At 36.2% G+C, this 23,408-nt stretch overlaps 1 protein-coding gene across 3 annotated transcripts in view; it reads right to left on the reverse strand.

Moving 5' to 3' along the window:
* Window positions 1-23,408, reverse strand: part of KAT6A (lysine acetyltransferase 6A) — a 113,765-nt gene that overhangs the window by 6,966 nt on the left and 83,391 nt on the right. For all 3 annotated transcript variants that reach the window (XM_058525290.1, XM_058525291.1, XM_058525292.1), the window contains 7 exons: window positions 17,720-17,835; window positions 10,402-10,543; window positions 8,693-8,854; window positions 7,472-7,565; window positions 4,640-4,871; window positions 3,425-3,635; window positions 1,628-2,230 (listed from right to left, as the gene is read on the reverse strand). In XM_058525290.1, coding sequence (XP_058381273.1) covers window positions 1,628-2,230; window positions 3,425-3,635; window positions 4,640-4,871; window positions 7,472-7,565; window positions 8,693-8,854; window positions 10,402-10,543; window positions 17,720-17,835 — 1,560 coding nt within the window. The remainder of the gene's footprint in view (window positions 1-1,627; window positions 2,231-3,424; window positions 3,636-4,639; window positions 4,872-7,471; window positions 7,566-8,692; window positions 8,855-10,401; window positions 10,544-17,719; window positions 17,836-23,408) is intronic.

A 23,408-nucleotide genomic window follows, 5' to 3' on the forward strand; every position in this document is an offset into this window, starting at 1 on the left:
GTGGAACAATTTGAGCAACAGATTAAATCAAGTAGTAGTACTGGATTATAACTCAAACTATAAAGTAAATATCTATGAGTCCATACTGATATAAATAAACAAACGCTTGAATAAATAGACAGATGGGGGAGAACAGATAAATCTCCCAAGCAGAATTGCAAATAATTAACACAGATATTCTGCTCTTAAGGAGTAGAGTATAACTTCCCCTATCTTAAGTGTGGGCTGTGAACAGTGACTTCCAAAGAGTACAACATGGAAAAGGGGAAAACAAGAGTAACTTTACATTGGAGAAACCTGACAACCACCACCTCAAGCCAGGTGACTGAGGTTAACAGCAACAGTGAAAAGCACATTGATAGTAAATACCCTTGTATTTGGTATATAGATGTTTACTGATAGTAGATACGCTTTATATGACGTGATAAGAAGAGCACCTTACCTCTGTGGTCTTCTTCCCAAAAACACATTATCCCATTCTAATATCATGAGAGACATTCTATAAAATACCTAGCCAGTGCTCCTCAAAACTGTCAAGGTTATCAAAAACAAGGAGTCTGAGAAATTGTCAGACATAAATGACTACTAAATGTAACGTATGCTGGATGGGATCCCGGAACAGAAAAAGGGCATTAGTGAAAACTGAGGAAATCTGAATAAAGCATGGACTCTAATTAATAATGTATCAATACTGGTTCACTGTTTGTGACAAATGTACCATACCAACACAAGAGGTTAGTAATAGGGAAAACTGGGTGTAGAGAACACAGGAACTCTCCTGTACTTTCTTTGCAGTAATTCTGTAAATCTAAAACTGCTCTCAAATTAAAAGCTTATTATTTTTTTATAAATAGCCCTACGTTTTTTTCTTTAAGGCTCTGCTAAGGAAAGGAATGATTTCATTGCTTTGGATGAAAGCTGTCACCCCACTACTGCAGGGTGCCTCATCCAGGGAGCAGACATACTTCAGTCTGGCTGGCTTGTGGCAATGCTTAAAGCTCACTCCACAGCCTGGTATACTTCTGGTATACAGTTTAACAGAATTCATTATCGTCATCACACAGCATTTATTAACAAACTGGCTACCATTCAAACTTTGAAAGATGATGAAATATAGTTTAGAAAATATTTTTAAAACAAGGTTAAGTCAAACCACTGGAGGGGTGAAGAGAGAAAAGGGAGGAAAGAGTACCGGGAAAACAGTACTGCCCAAGATAAGATGAAGGGCTTCACTCTCTTCACTCCCACATAGGGCACCAGTATGTCCACTTTCCATCAAACCGTGTAATACTTTGCTCTCCTCTTCTAATATAAACATTTCTTAATCTGTACATACTTTTAAAATATTTTTAAAATTCCTAAAAGTCACAATTTGAACATGAATGCAGCAAGCTGAAAGTGTCAGTCCTTAAATAAGCTTATGACTTCTAAATTAATTCCCCCGAACAAAAGAAGTCACATACCCATTTCAAATGTTCACCGAGAAGATTATCAGCTACAATACACTGAGACTTCAAGTTTAAAAAATAACACACTGAGAATTTCTGTATTACTCTTTCAGAACTCTAGGACAGAACAAATATATATAATCAGCTGCAGGAAGAGAAGACACAAAGAAATGCCTTACTTTTCGCTTCAGTGTGGGCTTTGTCAGAACTGGTGGTGAGTTGGAGCGAGGACTTTCTGGCTCTTCTTCCTCCTCACTACTCTCACTGAAGTCCCTGAGGAGAGCCCTGTCACCATCACTATAGCGACGGGGCAGTCTATCATTGCCTTCTGGGAGTCTACACTTCAGAGCCTCAGGGGTCTTCTTGAGCTGTCCTCGCCAGAGCTCAACCCCCTCACTGAGTCTTCTTTTGGGGATGTCTGGCTTTCCATCCAGGCTTGGCTGCTCCTGAGAGGCTGCCAACTGTTCCTCACTTTCAGTGTATCGTTCTTGGGAGGTTTCTGATTTTTCCTCACGTTCTCCATATTGTTCCTGAGGAGTTGATGTCTCTTCCAAGGGCAGTTTAGAATCTTTATCATCAAAACATTCCTGGGTTTTCCTGTTCTTCCTCCCCCAGCGGCCTCTCCGAGATGGCTGATTATTTGCAGGAAGACTATCACGGGGAAGGACTTGTTTATTCAAACGTGTAGAACTAGCTGGCGCCATAACTTCTGGTTTCTTTTCACTTTCTACTGAAGAATAAGAATCTTGTTCTTTATTCTCTCGAGATGCAGACTTTCCTACCTGATTTTAGAAAATAAAACCATGCTGGTTAATTTTTCAGTCTTATTTGGTTATATCTCCTATTCTTACCTTTTAAATACTCAGATAATAAAAGAAAACAAAGATTTAAAAAAGAAAATCATTAATTATTTAATAGCTAACATAAATATTTCTTAAGTGTTAGGCACTGTTTTAAATGCTTTATAGGTTTCATTTAATCCTCACAACAATTGTATAAAGTATTATTATTATATCCCCACTTTACAAATGAGGTAACTGAGGTACAAAAACTCTAAGGAACTTGCCCCGGGTCATGCACTGGCAAATGTGAAGCTGGGATTAACCCAGACAGTCTGACTCAAGAGCTAGTGCTCTTAACCACCGTGCAATACCATCTGCAATCAACAGAGTAAATGCTACTGTTCTTATAAATGTTAAGTAAGATACATTATGAAATTTCTCAGAAATGAAAACTTATAAACAGAGAGGAGCTGGGCTTTGGGGCATGGGCAAGAGAAAGAGGGTGTTTGAAAAAAATGAAAGAAAATTTCTGTAATTATTTAGATTTATTTTTATTCTGAATATTTAATTTCATTTTGAAAAGTAAATTACATCAAACAGGGGCATGAAACTGTTTACGTTTATCAAAGGACAGATTTTTAAAGGATGAAAGCACTACTTCAAAACAAAAAGAACAGAGAAAGGTATGCATCACATGAAGAAAAATACTGAAAACTCAACAATGTAGTACAGTCCCTCATTAACCCTTTAATGGCTAAAGACATTTGTGTACCCGCTGAACTATGTAGTGCTCTATGAGAAAACATACACATTTACATTATTTCCTTAACGTTTTATTTTAAGGAAAATATATCTTCATTTCCTTTTTAACAATGGTCAGATTTCGATTCAATTTAGATTCCCTAACTACTATACAGCTTAAAATTTAGTTGCTTATGGGCACTCTGGTAAGAAATATTTAGTCATAAGTAACACATTATAACAAATTTGAAGGTCTAATGATCCAAGGCTTAAAAATATACAAATAAGTAAACAAAACCCAGTCTTCCTGAAATTTCTATCATTGAAATAAACTCTGAAATTTTAATGTAAATTTACTGTATTGGTTTAAGATATAATATATATCACAAATACTCATGAACACCAAAAATACATCCTTCTGTCATCAAAAATAGAGACTACTCATGCCCTTACACTTGTCTCTAATTCTCTTTCCCGGCACTGCGGCGGCTCTTCATTTTCTCCTTCCTCAACCTCCTCTTCTTCCTCCTCTGAGACAACAGAATTGGAGACTATGACAGGAGTCCAGCGCAAACATTCTGGATCTACATCTACAGGTCGCAAATTCAGCTGAAGCTTTGCCATGTGATCCTGGATAAGTTTTTCCCGGCGGATAATCACAAATCTGGAACCAGAGAAAAGTTTATAGCAATCAACGATGTACAAGGAGTACCTAACAATGAATACGGGGCTATAACCCCCAGAAAATCCTGGAGATGATGATAAATGCTTCAAAAATAGCTTGCCTGGGAAGATGAAATACAGAAATATGCCACCACGTGAGACAGCTAAGAAATATGAAATTGGACAAATACTTCACACTCAACTATAGCAATGAATGAAGTTACTTTAACCATTTATTGTCTCACACTTCCCACCTCTGGAATTTCTCCTACTCTCCTGCACTCTATCTCCTATTCTCCATCTTCCTAGTCCAAATGCCTCCTATCTTTGTGACCTTTTCCCAACCACTCTAAATAAGGATGAGCTGTCTTTCCTTTGACCTACGTTTCATTTTGTACCATTCATATGGAAATAAATCATGAGTATATTTTATTTGACATGGTTTATAGAGTAGTTACTTCTTGTATTGTGAAGGAGCTCCCAATACTAGAAAATAAAAGATTCAGTGGCTTAGGTCCAAAAGTTAGGCAGAAGACCAGAAAAAACAGTTAAAAAAATATACGGTCTTGGGGCTGGCCTGGTGGTGTAGTGTGGTTAAGTTCGGTGCGATCCACTTCAGCAGCCCAGGGTTTGCGGGTTTAAATCCTGGGTGTGGACTTACACCACTCATCAAGCCATGCTATGGCAGCAACCCACATACAAAATAGAGGAAGACTGGCACAGATGTTAGTTTAAGGCCAAACTTCCTCAAGCAAAAAGAGGAGGATTGGCAATAGATGTTAGCTCAGGGCCAATCTTCTTCACCAAAAACAAACAAACAAACAAAACCAAAAAAACACCCATGGTCAATAGTATCAAATATCATACAAAGGAAAATGATGTTTCAGGACCACCAAGTGTACTACTTATATTAGTTTATACCTTTGCATTGATAATTTGGCTGTCTGATCCAAAAACCTCCACCTAATTATCTTTCAAAGGTATACAAAGGGATGTAATACTCACTGGTCACTACGGTAGTCCAGCATGCGTAGGTGGTGGAGTGTGGAAGTAATGTCTTGAGGGCAGATTCCAGTCAACTTGCTTAACTTCTTAATGCTGATTTGCTTGTCATTTTGGTGATAAAGGCACTCCAATATTACACTTTTCCAATAAGCCATGTAGGAAAGACGACCTAGATCGGATAATGGTTTCTCTGGAGACCCTGCTTGGCCTTCACGCTTTGATAACAAATAACCTAAAGAAATCCCCAAATCAGAAACGTCAGAGAGCCTTAAATAAGCTAATTCAACAAAACAACAATCTCTTCTTCCACAACCAATCCAAGCATTACATAAGCAATAATAACTTCAAAGGTAAATTCCTTCAAGAAAAAGAACAAAATTTGCAGGAAGATTACATAATTTGTATACAATGAACATTACATTAGTATTACTTTGTCTATAGTTAATATAAATCACATTGTTAAAATATTCAAACTGTTAAAAATCAGGACTTCATATTAAGAGGCTGTGTAATATAAAGCAACAATGATTTCTGTTTAATGTAGTATGGGAGAAAACCACGCTTGCATGTTTTATTTGGACCACTAGATGGCAACAGTTATACTTGAATTGAACAATACAAAAGAATGCCTTCGTTTTTATGCAATCCTATCTATTGCTTTTTTTTCTTTTTTATTTATTTTTTTTTGTGAGGAAGATCGGCCCTGAGCTAACATCTGCCAATCCTCTTCTTTTTGCTGAAGAAGACTGGCCCTGGGCTAACATCCGTGCCCAGCTTCCTCTACTTTATATGGGACGCTGCCACAGCATGGCTTGCCAAACGGTGCGTCGGTGCGCGCCCGGAATCCGAACCAGGAACCCCGGGCCGCCACAGCGGAGCACGTGCACTTAATCGCTTGCGCCACTGGGCCGGCCCCCTATCTATTAAGTTTGTGGTTCTTCTGTGGGTGAATTAGATAACGATTTCTCCCTTGAACCAAAGCTCTCCTCACAATTACCTACCACCCTAATTCTTGGTAAGCAAGAATGTCAGCATGAGGGTGTCACTGTGAGTGTGTGGTGGTATTACTTTGTCCTCTTGTCTAGTGCATGACTCTCAAGAACAGGAAAACAACGGCATAAACTCTAAGCTAAAGTATTGAAAATGGAGATGGCAGAAGTTTTTTGTCATTAAAGAAAACTTGATTAAAAGCTGTCTGAGAATGGTAATGTAGGAAAACATATTACATTAGGAAAAGTAAATGAAAACAAATACTGTAATCATAAAGACTGCTGTTTGTATATCCCCCAAAAATGACTATTTCCCCTAACTTTGCTATTTAAGGGCATAACATGTCCAATCATGAGTCCTATTTCAAAACAATATATGATATTAAAGGAAATAGTCTGAGTTCCACACTCTATTACTAATCCAAAAAGGCCGAGAAAATGTACAAAATAACCAATGGCACATATTTTCAATAAAATATGGTCAAGAGTACAGTCTAAGGTCAAGTAGAATAAGCTTCAATGGTCCATATGAAAATTAACTTCTTAACACTGGCAATGTAATCATTTGATATTTATTTATTTATTTAAAGATTTTATTTACTCATTTTTTTCCCCCCAAAGCCCCAGTAGATAGTTGTATGTCATAGGTTCACATCCTTCTAGTTGCTGTATGTGGGACTCGGCCTCGGGTTGGTCGGAGAAGTGGTGCCTTGGGGCGCGCCCGGGATCCGAACCCGGGCCGCCAGCATCAGAGCGCGCGCACTTAACCGCTAAGCCACGGAGCCGGCCCAATCATTTGATATTTAGAAGGACTGTCTGTAGCAAAGTCCTTAGTTCGAACTACTATTTCTGAATATATTCCTTTAAATATTATTATTTTTAGCAATAGCTGAAGGAAAATATTCCCTCCAATATCACTATTTTATAATCAATATAAAATTTATTGCAAACACATTTACTAAGATTATCAATGTGTAAAAAAAATTCAAGTTCCACAATGACCTTTTTAGAACTGTTAGATTTCAGTTTTTAAGTCAGATTAAATTATTTCCTGTGTCATTTAAGATTTTTAAAAGTGCACTGCATATTTTTAACTACTAGGTAGAGCCTATAACTAAAAACGATATGCATGTTTTCTCAGATAATTGGGTAACAAAATAGGGCAGGTGCTCTACTTCTTCATTAGCACTAATTTAAATAGTTGCATAATTTTTTTTAGTATTATTGTGTGTTAGAATTACCATAAAACTAAGTTCCACTGTAAATTAACAGTTGCAAATTAAAGGTATTTGCTATAGGATGGACATTGAGGGTACTATGCTAAGTGAAATAAGTCAGAGGGAGAAGGTCAAATACCATATGATCTCACTCATAAGTAGAAGATAAAAACAACAACAAACAAACACATAGAGACAGAGATTGGACTGGTGGTTACCAGCGGGGAAGGGGGGAGGGAGGAGGGCAAAAGGGATGATTAGGCACATGTGTGTGGTGATGGATTGTAATTAGTATTTGGGTGATGAACATGATGTAATCTACGCAGAAATAGAAGTATAATGATGTACACCTGAAATTTATATAACGTTATAAACCAATGTTACTGCAAAAAAAAAAAAAAGGTATTTGCTACAGATCACTCAGAAGTTGGTATTCAACACTAGCTATTTAAAAATATTTCATGTCTAACCAAAAGAAAAAAAATACATAGTTTTAGGTTTTAAAGTCCCATACAACAGTAGGACAAAAGATACTAGCAACCAATAAATCAACTGCAAATCTTTAAAAATATATATATAGAAGGTCCACAGAAAGAGATAAGAAATTATGTTATTATAATCCTTACTGAAATCGATGAGAAACCTGCCATAGCCCTTACGCTGGTATTGGGGAAGAATCATTATACAGGAAACATTGTATTTCTGTTGGCAGTGCTTTTCCTGGTGGAGAAAATAGAAGCCAAGTTTTAAAAAAACAGGCTGCTAAGACTGAATAGTAATGCTAATTATTAAGAAACAAAGATTAACAGTCAAAACCCCAGCCCTAGCCCTTTGGGAATAACAATGCACATCAAGAAAAAAATACCCCACTGGGAGGAGATAGGACAACGTTAAGTCATTGCTATTACCCACAAAGCAACCATCCCAGGAGAAAAAAAATATAAAATAAAATTATGCCATCCAACACCATCTGCAACACAAAAACAGTATGTCAATGCCTAGGATGAGCAGAGAAATCTGAGTCCTAGTCAACCTGCAAAGCTACAAATGATGAGTCAATGTGGCACTCCAGAAGTGGGAAGAGTCATCAACTATTTCAAAGTCCCTTTTCTTTTCTGCTCTGGTGCTACACAGGGCAGTCCCACCTCCATGTTCATGGCACCTAACTTCACACATTTCACTTTAAAACTAACTCGAACCATTTTTAAATATTTATAAAAAGTAGTCCCAAGATGTTGGGTACACACTTTTATAAATCAGACATTTTAAATTATATTTAACCACTGAAATAGCCTACTAACAGAACTCTTATAAAGCTAGTACTTTCCACTTAACTATTTTATACACTTAGATTTTACTATGGGCTTGCTTAAATAAACGTATGTCTTTTACATTGTTTGACTACAAAAGAAACTTTTTTCCCTCCCCAAGAGAAAGGAAGATTAAAGAAAGAAGAAAATATCCTTTAATAAAAACAGCTTCCTATTCTTCTTTCTATGCCTACAACTCAAATTAGGAAGAGAAGATTTAAACTGAGGAAGAAGCCAAAGCGGTAATGACTGTGTTTATTTCACAAGTTCTACCTATTATCACCGTGGGAATAGAAGTCACTTTAAAACTTTTCCTCTTGAGTATAACCAGCAGTTCATGTTCCTAGGAGAGTACATTCGGAGAGTACAGTCTGTTGAATGTTACCAGGCACCTTCTGAACGTGCCTTCCATTTTCCTTCCCAAAAAGCTGGATGGTACCAGAAGGTGCTGCATCCTGTAGTGTCTCCTAGTGAGAACCAGCAGACTGTTTCAGATTTCCATATGAATTCAAACTCATTTTAAGCTGATATACTTACTTTAGAAAAGTAGCCAACAAGGTGGCAGCCCTTGACATCATTCTGTGTTAGTACGTAAAAAAGAAATGGCTCCACGTCATAATAGAGGGTTTTGTGGTCAAGAAACAACTTTGCCAAGAGACACAGGTTCTGACAATAAATGGTACTCACATTCCCATCAACCTAGAGGAAAAAAACAACCAACTGATCAGTAGAGTATCTCTTAAATTCTAGAATAATACACATCAAGTTACAAGCACCTCTGATTATCCACAGTCCAGCCTAAGAGATGTCAGTGATCAGAACCTGGAAGCTATCCCTTGAAATGGCAGAATTACACTACCTGCTGTTTTAAGACAACTAAATATATAAAATACTATACTTAAACAAAACATAAATACCTAAACAAGAAGATGATGACTGTTGTAAAAACGGCACTTTTTGCTTTTATAATAAGATTGATTGCAGGAATCCTTCAGAGAGTAAGCTGATCTGATTCATTTTTTAAAGTATTTAATTCAACAAAAGATCTAAATGCAACCTATTCTAAACTATATTTGTTAAGTAAAACAAAGTATAACTATAATCTAACCTGTGCCAGCAGCCAGAAGCAATGTAGTCTGACTGCCATGATCAGATTTACCCCCAAATAAAGCTACTTGAGGGAATATTAACTATGTCAGAAGCACCAACCAAGTTCCCTAGGGAGCAAGCTGGCAAATAAGATATTTCTTGGAATCAGGCTGGCCAAGATCAGGAGCACTACACTATACTGCTCCTTACACTCCTTTGCTCTTGGAGTTGCTGGAGCTTGCTCTTTCATGAAAATGTCAATGGACGCCCATATTAGACTCCAAGACATTGACTTCAAGACTAAAACCTCCTCAACAATTTAAGTAATTTAAAATCACTTCTTTTAAAATACACACCAATATATGCTTAAATTGAGAAGCAATCTGCTCTTGGGTATTCTGAAACAATATTGTATACCACACCCTTCCTCCTCCCCCCCAAGGTGAAGAGCTCTTCTATTCGTCACCTAAAATAAAGGCTTAGGGAAGATCAAGAAAGTTAGAGACTCAGTAGATCCTGACAATCTGAAATTCTACCATCATAGTAATTACAGACTTGAGCACATGGGAGGTAATCAATTAATACTTTGCAATCAAACTACAGAACTGAGGATCAAGAAATTAAAAACCACTACTAACAACACAGAATCACAGACACAGCCTAAGTCATATCATTATGATGAAGTCAGGAAAATACATTAAGATTTACTACGGCTATTAAATACACCTCTACAAAATATTCCTTTAAATAGAGCAATAGAAATTTTTTATTTAAACACCGTACTTCACAGGTTTTAAGACACAATTTTACTGTACCCAAAATATGTAAAATTAGTTGACATTTTATAATCAAATGAGGTCTTATAAATCATAATTAGTGGTACTTTTTCCTTCTTAGTGGTACATAAAAATAATAAAATTTATATCTTTGGTGCAACGAAATACAAAATAATTTATTCTGAGATCAAGCTTGTGAACTTGGTACCTTTTGGATTGGCCTAATTCTGCTTCTCATATAGCTGACTATCTGACTCAATAGTGAGTACAACAGAAAAATAATATTTCCCCCCAAAAATCAAATTGCACAATTAAATACAGTACAGGTGGCACTGTATTTGAAATGGATAGGAAAACAAGACTAAACATCTTCTACTTTACCTCAAAGACAGAAATATTATTCTTTCTGTAAATCTCATTGGCAGGAGGATGGAACCAACCACATTTCTTCATGTGCTGCTGTAGAATAGTTCTACTTTTCATATATTTTAGACAGAATTCACAAAGATACAATTTAGGCAGCCTGTAAATAATAATTAAACAAAAGACAGGGATTTATATAAGACTTTAACCTTTCACAACTACTCTTTTTTCATTCTCATTACTAGCCAGGTAAAAAGGTAGAGAATGTATCATAATCCCCATTAATCAAACGAAAGAAAGAAAAAAAATTCAAGATAAAACTGATTTGGATAATGGTATCCAACTAATTAACAGCAAGAGGGCAGGGATGAGAAATCAAGACACTCAATTCAGTGCTCTTCCCATTAGACTAATACTGTCCAGTCTTCTTAAGTTACCCGCTTCACAGACATGAAAATCTCACATTCTCTCCTCCTTGATAATCTCCAGTAAGCAGAAAATAAAATCTACCTTCAGAGCACACCAATAAGTGAAGAACATTTAGTTAAGCTATATATTCTTTCTTCCTTCATTAGATCATTCATTCGTTAATTTCAGAAAAACAAATATTTGTTGAATACTTACTGTATGTCAGGCCCTGTGCTAGATACACTAGGTGCAGAGTGCTGAGTAAAATGGACACAATAGTGGGGATTACAAAAGCAGATTTTGTATATCTTTTTAAGTATAAAATTATATTATAATATTGAATATGTTTTTTCAAGTTAGGGCATACTATACTAACTTCCCTCCTTTCCACCCCTGAAATTCTGGCTTTCCCTCTGGTTAAATATCACATTAGATCTTGTAACGCAAAAGTCTATTATTTAACAAGTGAAATAAAAGTTCAATTATCCTTTCAGATGTTCTCTGTTATTAATTTTTATTTTCTCAATAATCTTGCTATTTTATCAGTAGCTTAACAGGACTTCTTCCTTCTGTCCCTTTTATGAGGAGCTAGGCAATGAAGTCAAGTGATCAGATCAGTTCATAAAGTAATGGAAGGAACATAACCTAAATTAAAAACCACTGGCTTTTATACCCATTTTAGTCTGAATCCAGAAGACCACAAGGCTCATCCATTATGAAATACACACCCCATGTATCCTCAGCATGGAGGGTTCCCTCCATCATGAACTGTGTCCAGAACTGGTCATGCCTTGGTCATCTGAGATCGGATACTATCATTAAAAAAGCATATGCAAAAGTACTGGATGATGTGATGACAAAAAATATAATTCAAATAAATTACTGTATCCTCTCTCATATAAATACACATTGAGGCTGAAGGAAATAAAAAACTTCATTAACCTAGTTGCTATCAGTTTAGATAGCTATGCTTTAAAAAGATTACCCTGAAATTAAAGAAAAAGATTAACACACAAAAATGTTTGACTTGTTAAAGTGTGAAGAACATAACTATTTTTTCAAGTTCTACTTTAGAAGCAGCTTTTGAAGCACAATTGTAATTATATGAAAACATCTAACATGCAACTAAAGCCTTTCCCAAGGTGTATTCATGAACACTAGTCCTGTATGCACTACGTGTTTCATGCTCAAATAAGGGTAGAACAGGGCATGTGAGTTTTTTTCCTTATCCTTTGGGGATTCACAATGTGCATTAATTCTTCCTATATAATCTCACATTTTTTTTTTTTTTTTTGGTGAGGAAGACCGGCCCTGAGCTAACCTCTGCCAATCTTCCTCTTTTTGCTGAGGAAGACTGGCCCTGGGCTAACATCCATGCCCATCTTCCTCCACTTTATATGAGACGACAGCATGGATTGACAAGCGGTGTGTCAGTGTGCTCCCAGGATCTGAACCGGCAAACCCTGGGCTGCCGCAGTGGAGCGCGTGCGCTTAACCGCTTGCGCCACCGGGCCCGCCCTATAATCTCACATCTTATTTTTAAAACTGCCATTCAGCACACTAAAAGCTTCCCAGGAACTGTTGTGGTATAGTATTTCTAAATGTCTACATTATATAATAACTGTTTTCCAAAATATTAATATTAGCAAAGCCAACACAACCTGTAATTATAATCATTAGTAAAAAAGTCATTTCAAAATAAAGTACTGAGTAAAACAAATAATGACTGACATTATAAATTAAAATCAAGAAGAGCCAAGAATATAGAAAAGAAAGGTTTCCTAGGCTACTTTGCTTATTTCCTTTGCGTGTTGCCTCAAAACCCACTACCCAGAGAAAGAACGGCAGCAGGATAAATAGCTTTTTCCTGCTTTACCACCAGAACTAAAAGAATCTCAAAATGAAATGGCCCCAATTGTAAACTTCATTATCTAATGTGGGCACTAGATGTATTAATCGAGTCTCAAAGGTGACCCACAACTACCAAACTGTCTTCCTAAATATCTGGATTTTGAATAATTTCTACTTAAAAGGAGGGTGAGAGAATGAGGTTCTCCCTATGTCAAGGGAATTAACAGCAACCTCCTCCCCACCAACTATGCTACTACTTACCTTTATCTACCCGTGCTAAACTCTCAATGAGCAATTTTAACTTGTTGCAACATGAAGATAAAGAAGAATCCTTGAGTAGAGTTTCACTTTGAGAGCTAAATATTACACCTAAATAGCCTCTACAATGTGAATCTGAGAAACCTAAATAAAATTCTGTGCTTTTTAAAATATTAAGAAAGAAAAAAAACAAAGAAATAAAGAACCAGTGACAGGCCACTAAACTTGTCAGAAAAAAAGATAAATGCCAACTTTAAAAGCATCCCAATTCAATTTTTAGGTCTCAGTACAGAGGCATGAAAATAACGTACAATTTATTTCCTAATGTCTATGAGAGAAGGCCTAATTTCTTTAAAGCTCTAGTAGTAAGCGAGTTGTTGAAGAAACGTTAGAAGAAATGAAATCTCTGAGAAAATTACTGCCAAGTTCTATCTGGTAAATTCTAAGTGCATGCTACTTCCTTGGAATAGCAAGATGTATGACATTTTATTCACGATTTTAAAAAAACCTGGCAAATCTTATTATATGAAAAATAAAGTAAAAGCAAGCATCATGATCTACTTTATTCCATTCAGTTCTTGCTGAAAACATTTAAAACCTCTTACTTGATTATAACCAAGCCCACTGGGATGACACTTTGTCTAAAGGGAATCGTGATAAAATCCCTGGAAAAACAAAATGTTTCTTCTAGTAATAGTACAAATGGCTGCAGTTCTCTCACTGAAAAAATACATCCTATTGAAAGGACATCAAATCACCTGAAATGAAATGTAGTTACAGAGATTATGAATACTCCTAGCCCTAGAGAATACTGCTGGGTGCTGCTGCTTTTGTCATCATCTTCCTGACAGCACCTAGGCCTTGACTGTTAAATAGGTGTATGGGCACTCTGATCAGCTGCATCATGGGGTGTAGCCTCCATACTTGAAGTTTTTCTAAACTCGGCCACTACGTTGTCACCCCAGCCTGCGAAGTCAGCACTGGGCTGCAAGGGGGCCGGCCTGGTAGTGTAGTGGTTAAGTTCACGCGCTCTGCTTCAGTGGCCCCGGGTTTACCGGTTCAGATCCTGGACGCGGACCTATGCACCACTCATCAAGCCATGCTGAGGCGGAGTCCCACATAGAAGAACTAGAAGGACATACAACTAGGATATACAACTATGCAGTAGGGGCATAGAAAAAAGAGGAGAGAAAAAGAGGAAGATGGGCAAGAGATGTTAGCTCAGGGCCAAGCTTCCTCAAAAAAAACTGGGCTGCAGCTGTGTGTGCTTTGGAAGCACTGTTTCTCTTATTCTAGGATGATGCAAATATTCTTCCTATAGTACCTTCTTGGCTTTTCAACATTGCCCAAAATAGCAGTCGTCTGTGTGGCCTTTATAATAAGTCAACTTACAGCAAAATTTTAATACCACAATAAAAATTATATTAAATATTACTTAAATCAAAGGTTATGGTACAAGTCATGTGAGATCAATAGATCTATCAACAGATCAATCTATATGGAGTAGTGCAAGCACAGTGGTTAAAGTTATAGCTATGTGGTAAGAGAAAGCAGGATTAAACCCTGGTTCTGCCATTTATCAACTGTATGGTCTTAAATATGTTTGCCAGGCCCTGGTCTGTAAAATGAAGATAGTAATGTCCACCTCAGAGAATTATTCCAGAGATGTTTAGTCCAGTACCAAGCTCAATGAATGGTAACTACAACTGCTATTATTTATGATTAATACTATGAATATCTTTATTCTCCTTTCATCCATTTTATTTCATCATTTAATAATCATCCAAAGACCTTAAGGATGCTGTTCTTCAGTAACTGGGGCTACATATAATCTATGCATCAAATCAAGTCAGGAACAGGATCAAAAGGTAGAGGAAACTTCCCCAGGAACTCAATTATGGCGGAATCTGTCTTGTTAGGATCTCAAAGCAAAGAGGTTATTATGAAACTAAGCTCTAAACAGCGCAAGAGTAGAGGATACCCCATGATCACAGTTACTCTTGCCTTCAGCCCATCTATGTCATGTCTTTAATGGCAGAGTAAGGTTCTCTATGGACCTGTCTGCCATGTGTGAGCATCACACGGTCCTGTTGGAGAAACTTGGGGTTAAAATTCCAGTTTATACTCTTCAGCGTCTGAGACTTAATCATATTGCTCCAAATGAAATAGCATTATTGCTTCATTGCTGTTGTTTCATTTTGTTTTGTTTTATTTTTTTAAGTCAAAGATGCAAGATTACTTAAGATACAACGCACACACAAATATCTGGATATTATGGGGGATAACAGCATAATCCCACTTTCCAAAATATTTTTCCTCTTGTGATCTTTTCTTTTTTATTTGCTCCAATTGTCCTGTTTTTGCATGCTTTGGGATTTGGAGTTTTCAAAAAGCATTTAAAACCTTTAATAATAAGAAAATAATTCAGAAATAATTTAGCACAGAATAATAGTCATTAACAAAGTAAGGAGACAGGTTTATTATTTGGAAAACATAAGATCTCTAAACATTTTAGTCAACTCAAGTTTAAAAGAACTCAGAGTAAAACTAGCCTAAATTCATTTAAATAGATATATGTAGTTTTAAAAAATGTAATTAAGAAAATTATGAATACATAGAAAACATCATAATTACCAAAGAACCTATTAAATTACAGAATATTTTCTGATGAGAAATTCAGGGAACCCACCACAGTGGATAAAGAAATGTATAGAAAATGTCTAAAATTCTACTTAAGAAAGTTGGTGAATTTTGCAGTTCTATCCTATTGCTGCTTTCCATTATGATTCCCATTCTACTTTTTTGGTTATTTACATTTCTGCTGGCAACGTTGTTTATTCCTTCACTGATAACCAATTCCCGCAAACCTGATTAAGAAGTTAAGAAATCAGGTTTCAAACCTGATTAGTGACAATCTCTTCAGAACAAAAGGCAACGTTTTTAATGAAGCCTTTTAATATCTTAAAAGACAACAGCCTCATGGTTCCATTCTCCTCACTCTCTGGAAAAGCAAGTGCTTAGGCTGGAGTCAATTATTATTTCCTCTCCTCCCCTTGAGCAGGAGAGACAGGTACCTGGGGTTCCAGTCTACCTGCACCACAATCCCTCGAACAGCCTACACACACTGAACAGGACTTCTTTTCTTAGTTGAGCACTCTTATGATATGAACAGCTTGCAAAGAGCTCACTAAAAAAATGGTAATAATAATTTATTTTAAATCTGATGAAGAAATTAATTCCTCAGCATATTTCTTCTTGATCATACAATATCTTGCCTATCCAGAACTCCTGAGGAGTCAACTGCCTTGAATACCTGAGTTCTGTAGGTAGTTGAGGATTTCCTGCTCTCTTTTAACATACATATATAAATATATAATAATATATAAATATAATTTAACCTTTTTCTTAACAAACTCAGATTAATTGTCGTTATTCCATGATATAAACAGAATGCTGCCTTAAAGATGTACGACAGTGTTTAGCCTATAATAAATGGCTCTCAAGTACTGTGTTTCATGAACTTGTGTGTTAGTTTCCTGGAGTTTTGCTTTCTCTTTTTTTTTTTTTGTCACTGAGGTCTGTATCAATAATAACATTCTCACTCCTATTTTTCTACTTCTGCTAGACTTGAAAACCACATAAGCAAGTTGTTAAATTATATAGAATGAACAAGTAAAAAAAATACTGAGTTTTAGTTTTTTAACAAATATACTAGCCTATTCCCAGCTTCTTAGAAATAACTCATGTTAAAGCACTCTGTATACTGTAAAGCACTGAATAAATTAATGTTGTTATATTTACTTTTGCTAATATTTTGGACAAGCGATGTTACTAGAGAGGTAAAAAGTCATCTAATGAGAGTACTCCGAACATGTGTTTAACCCACAGAGCACGATAACTTATTATTCCTTACAACACCCTGCAAATGGGAAACTGTAAGGAGTTTACAGATTAAAGAGAGCATTAATGTGTCTGCTATACTTCAAATGATAAACCAGTGTTTAATTTTTTGACCAAATCTTATTTTTCAACTCTTAATTTCAATCCTAAAGGAAAAAATAATAATAACTGACATTACTGGACACTTAACATTTTCTAAGTGATTTACACGTTTTAATTCATTTCATGTTCACAACAAACCCTACAAGGTAAGTACTATTATTATCCCCATTTTAAAGATGAAGAAACTGAGGTACAGACTAGTTGGGTAACTTTTATGGTTACATAGCTTATAAATGTCAGAGCTGAGTCATGAAACCAATTTGGCTTCATTAAGCATGTTGCCTCATCCCAAAAAGCTCATGACTGATCAATTTTTATATCTGGAAACCCAAGCTATTTATATATAATTTTAAATTATATATAATTTTATAATTTTAATTTTATAATTGTCCAATTATTCCTGGGAAAACAAACCATTCACTAAGTTTGTTAAATTATAAAAATTTAAATAAAAGGCTACTCACTGAAACTTTATTTATGGTTAAGTATAAGAACCTCTCTCTTTCTTTTTTTTAAATTCTTAGTGTGAGGTATGAAGGCAAATTTCTCTTAAAGAAAAAATGTTCCCCTTCCATTCTGACTGTGAGTCAGGTTTCCAATTTTAAATAACAGCTTTTAGACAGGTTACAGAAAAGAAAATCTGAAGTCAACTTGGATTAAGTGGCTGCCAAAGTATGCTGCTATTATGGACATTTAAAAGCCACCAGTTTCCTCAAATGTAAAAAGATGAACTGGACTAAAACGTCCCCAAGACTTCTTCTAGTGCTAGAGTTCTATGAATCTAAAAACAGAAGGTAAAGGGTCTCTCAAAACATACCTTGAGTATTCTTGAGGATATGGGGAAGAGTACCAGGTGTGAATTTCATATTTCCCAAACTCAATGACAGAGGGACAGCGGACTTGTGGATCAGGGGGCCCAGTCACTCCAACTTTCTGTGCAGTCAAAAAATACATTATAAAAGTTAGTTACATTAAATACACTGAGATAGATAACAAAACAAAACAAAAGATCTAAATCTAAATGTTGTCTTCTCAGGATTCCTCAGGAGAACAAAAAAAGCCAGGAACAAGCTAACAAGTTTTGAAATAAGCTGTATTATTCTTTAAATAGAGCATCTAAATGAAGAACAAAAATGCCAACAAATCTCTTAGAACCAAATGCAGCTGATGTCACCGCATTTTCCATATTTTACAACACTGCAAATACTTTCCTCAACTAAACTCACTCCTTCAATGACTTGATTATTAAAGAGAAACTACTGCTGGCATTTACTGTCAGATAAAGGACAATTTTTAACAAGGGGGAGGAGGAGTGCTGCACACTCGCCATGGTCATACACAGACTGACAACACCAGTAATGAGTTACTCAACATGTGAGTACCTACAGAAAAAAATAATTTTCTAGTTTGGGAAAGTAGATATTTAAGAACAATATAAAAAGAATATGACAAAACAAGTATCAAAAGAGTCTTCAAAATTCAGTTCACACTGCCCCTAAAATTCCATTCATTAGTAGCTCTTCACAGATTTGACCAAAGAAAAAAATACTCTGTTATACACATACAGTTATCCCTTTTATCTACCTTCTGTTTACAATGAAAACAATCTCTATGCCCACCATCCTTCCAATAATCTGAACTACAGTTATCTAAAAAAAGAATAACTTAAAAAGCATCTATGACTTCCACACCAACAATTCCAATATAAGCTATTGCTAACGACTACAAAGATCAGGTTTCAAAACCTTAAATTCAAGGGTAATTTGATTTGCTCTGTACCCAATATAGCAACAGACTCATATACACATACATGTATATGTGTGTATATATTATGTATATAATATATATGCATGTATATGTATATTTATCATGGATACCCTATAAACATTAACTGACTTAAGAAAAAGAGCTAGAACTTAGCGTAATCAAACACAAGTATTAATAATTCCCCATCAAAAGAACAACCAAAATTATTCTTCAACTTGATGCTTTAAAAACCATTCAGAGATTATTAAAAATCCCTTGTTGGAGCCCAAAGACACACATACACATCTTCTAACTAAAACCATCAGACATTTTTATTCACTATTTTTGTATAAATTCATTTAAGGAAGAAGCTTCTTCACCACAACTCATTTGAAAACTCCTCCTGGTCTTTCTACCCATTCCCTTTTATAAATGGCCAAGGGACTCATCTCTGGTTTCATACTGGAATACAGCCAGGTGAAACCTCAACCTCTTCCTTAGATACCTCAAAACAAAAGACAAATATCTATGAGTCGGATAAATTGTATTATGACATCAAGGAGTAATGGGTGATTACAAATACAAAAATCATAAGGAAATACACAAGACAGGGTTAAAATAAGATTTTTTCATTTCTCAAAACCAAAATAGAACTTTGTAAAAAGGTCTTAAAAACACTTCTTTAAACTACATTCCAGAAAGAAGTATTCTAATTCATAAAGTAGTATCTTTTAACCTATCTTCACAGCTCAAAATGACAAGAACAGTATATAGAAAATATCAGAATAACCAAATATCAGAAACCAAATCTAACTCCCTGAGCCTAGGATCAGCTAGGAAGCACAAAGTCGAAAACATGCACCTGCTGTGGCACTGCCTGTTCTTTGGGAGCTTTCCTGTCAGCTGCCCGTCGCTCTTCCAGGTAGATGCCCGATGTGAAAGTGGATATCCAGTTCCAGTATAATTGTTTGCACATCACCGCAACTAAGAGAGTCTGTGTAAAACTAGACTCATGGAAGATTTCCCCACCGCCTTCACCCACCCTCACCTTTCTGCACTGTGAAATGTTCTGGCACATACACTCACCTATCTCTGGCCCCCACCACCTCCAACTCCCCTGTGAAAGCCTCATGAGCCAGTGTGTTTCCATTTATTACAGTTTAGAAGTTAACAAGAGCTCTATGCACTGAGGAAGCAAGAGCTGCATCTAAACCGCTCATTAACCCAGTCCTTGACAAAATCAAATCGTCACATCTGAATTACAAGGTCACCTTTGCTAGGTCATTTTATTTTTAAACTTCAGCCAAAATACTCTTTCATTAAACATGTAACTTTCCAAAGAAGCATGTATCTAATATAATCAAGAGCACAAAATATTTTTAAAAACTTTTAACTCAAGTTCTGCCACGCTGTGCCCTTCTTCTCATTTGAATATGCCAAGATCTTTAAAAGATGACATACATTCCAGGCCAAAATGGACCTTTTAATCTAAGAAACTAAGGGAGGGGGGCACTAAAATGCACTAGTAATTGGGCTTAACCAAAAGATAACTTAAATATGCCTATCTAGAAAATGAAACTTTTATTACTAGTAGTTGATGAGAAAAGATTACTCTTCTGCAAAAACTCCACTTCCATTAAATGACTTATCTAATTCCAATTTCCAATATCTAGAGGCCACTCTTGCCGCACTCTCAAGTCCAGATCTGGTACAAACAAGAAAATTACAATTGACGTAGACACAGCCCTGCTCCGCTCCCCTTGCCTCCGTTAGATAGCTCCCCCTTGATCTTCCTTTTCCATTCTCCATGGGGGAATGTCATTTTGAGGTGGGAGTGGAGGGTTGGACTGCACCCTTATTATCAGTATGAGAATGTGAACTCTGGGGAAAAGAGATGCCCTTCTGGTATTTGAAAATTTCCCATAGAAATATTATAATAAAAAATAATTCTGTTATTGGGATTACAAGTTACATGATGAAAGAGATATGTAAGAATGAGTTCACATGCTCCAAAATGGATAGAGCATGGACTTAAGGAATAAAGAGAATCAGTATTTGAGAAGCACCACAGAGCCAGACTCTGCACCTTATATAGTTATCTCATTTAATCCCCACAATCCATTCATTCCTCAAAGTAGAAAACAATATGCCCACTTTATAGATAGGAAAAAAAACAAGGCTCAGAGAAGTTAAGAGGCAAAAAACTCCAGGATAGGAATATCAAGAGTGAAACATAGTATCCATCAACTGATGAATGGATAAAGAAGACGTGGTACATACATACACTGGAATACTACTCAGCCATAAAAAAAAGACAAAATCATCCCATTTGCAACAACATGGATGGACCTTAAGGGTATTGTTTTAAGCGAAATAAATCAGAGAAAGACAAACACTGCATGATTTCACTCATATGTGGAAGACAAAGACGTGGACAAAGAGAACAGATTAGTGGTCACCAGAGGGGAAGGGGGCTGGGGGGTGGGCATAAGGGGTAAAGGGGCACATATAGATGGTGACTGGCAAATAATAATATACACCTGAAATTTCACAATGTTATAAACTACTATGACCTCAATAAAAAAAAAAGAGTGAAGCATCAAGACAGAAAAGAACAAAATGGATAGAGGTGAGATAGGACGTATGCGTAGCCCTCAACTAATTAATGTTCTGAATCCCAAATGTTTGTAAGATTTTTTGAACTGGAACTCAGTTTTCCAAAGAAATGAAGCTACTAGTTCACAGACTCTTACCTAAAACCCTTGGAATAGAATATGCTTTGAAATCTTGAAATTTTCTGATGTTAGAAAAGTATTACAGTACATATATGTATCTTAAATCAACAGTCTCAGTAGAATTTGGGGCAATACTCCACAATCAGACACATTAATATTTCTTTAGCAAAACATAGGCATATTCACATTAAATGGGATAAGTAAAGAATATATATAGTTTCACATCAGTCCAAATCATGTTTTGCCAACAACTGAGTTTAGCTAAGTGAGATCTTACTGTAAAATGAGTTATAAATTTTTTTTTTCATTCTCCAAAGAAGATATACAAATGAAAAGATGCTCAACACCACTAATCACTAGGGAAATGAAAATGCAAACCACAATGAGAAACCACTTCACACCCATTAGGATGGCTACTATCAAAAAAACAAAACAAAACAAAAAACCAGAAAATAAGTGTTGTCAATGATGTGGAGAAATTGTAACCCTTGAGCATTGCTGATGGAAATGTAAAATGGTATAGCCACTGTGGAAAACAGTACGGCAGTTCCTCAAAAAATTAAACATAGAATTACCATATGAACCAACAATTCCACTTCTGGGTACACAAAATAATTGAAAGCTGGGACTTGAACAGGTATTTGTCCACCCATGTTCATAGCAACATTATTCACAATAGCCAAAAGGTGGAAGCAACCCAAGTGCCCATCCATGGGTGAATGGATAAACAAAATGTGGTATATACTTACAACGGAGTATTATTTAGCCTTTTTAAAGCCGTTTTATTTCCTAAGAAGGAAAGTCTGACACATGCTACAACATGGGAAGACGTTATGCTAAGTAAAATAAGACACAAAAGGACAAATATTTTATGATTCCACCTTATATAAGGTCTACCTAGAGTAGTTAAATTCATAGACAGAAAGTAGAATGATGACTGCCAGGGGCCAAAGGAGGGAGAAATGGGGAGTTATTATTTAATGGGTACAGAGTTTCAGTTTGGGAAGACAAAAAAGTTTTGGGGATGGATGGTGGTGATGGTCGCACAACAATGTACTTAATGCCACTGAACTGTATTCTTAAAAATAGTTAAGATGGGGGGCCGGCCCAGTGATGTAGTGGTTAAGTTCACGTGCTCCGCTTCACCAGCCTGGGGTTCACAGGTTCAGATCCTGGGAGGAGACCTATGCACTGCTTATCAAGCCATGCTATGGCAGGTATCCCACATATAAAGTAGAGGAAGAGGGGCATGGATGTTAGCCCAGGGCCAATCTTCCTCAGCAAAAAGAGGAGGATTGGCAACAGATGTTAGCTCAGGGCTAATCTTTCCCACCAAAAAAAAAAAAAATAGGTAAGATGATAAATTTTATGTTATGTATGTTTTACCACAATACAGTAGTCCCCCCTTAACCACAGGGTATACGTTCCAAGACCCCCAGTGGATGCCTGGAACCACACATAGTACCAAACCCTATCTATACTACATTTTTTCCTATACATACAGACCTATGATAAAGTTTAATTTATAAATTAGGCACAGTAAGAGATTAACAACAGTAACTACTAATAAAGTAGAACAATTATAACAATATACTGTAATAAAAGTTATGTGAGCGTGGCCTCTTTTTCAAAATATCTTATTGTACTGTACTCACCCTTCTTCTTCTTGTGATGATGTGAAATGATAAAATGCCTACTGATGAGATGAAGCAGGATGAATGACACAGGCATTGTGACATAGCATTAGGCTATTGCTGACCTTCTGACAATACAGCAGGAGGAGGATCACCTGCTTCTGGACCACGGTTGACCGTGGCTAACTGAAACCACGGAATGTGAAAGGGCAGATAACGGGGGACTACTGTGATTTTTTTTAAGTTTTCAGGACTCTGCATCTCAGAACTGTAGATGTGACTATAGACTACTTCCTGTCTCTTTCTTCCCCTACGCCTTTTTGTTCTACACTCTGATACCTCCTTTGCTTTACCATTAAATATTGATAAAATCTAGGATTCTGTCTTCAGC

This window comes from Diceros bicornis, chromosome 29, assembly GCF_020826845.1.
Source record: "Diceros bicornis minor isolate mBicDic1 chromosome 29, mDicBic1.mat.cur, whole genome shotgun sequence".
Lineage (NCBI taxonomy): Eukaryota > Metazoa > Chordata > Mammalia > Perissodactyla > Rhinocerotidae > Diceros > Diceros bicornis.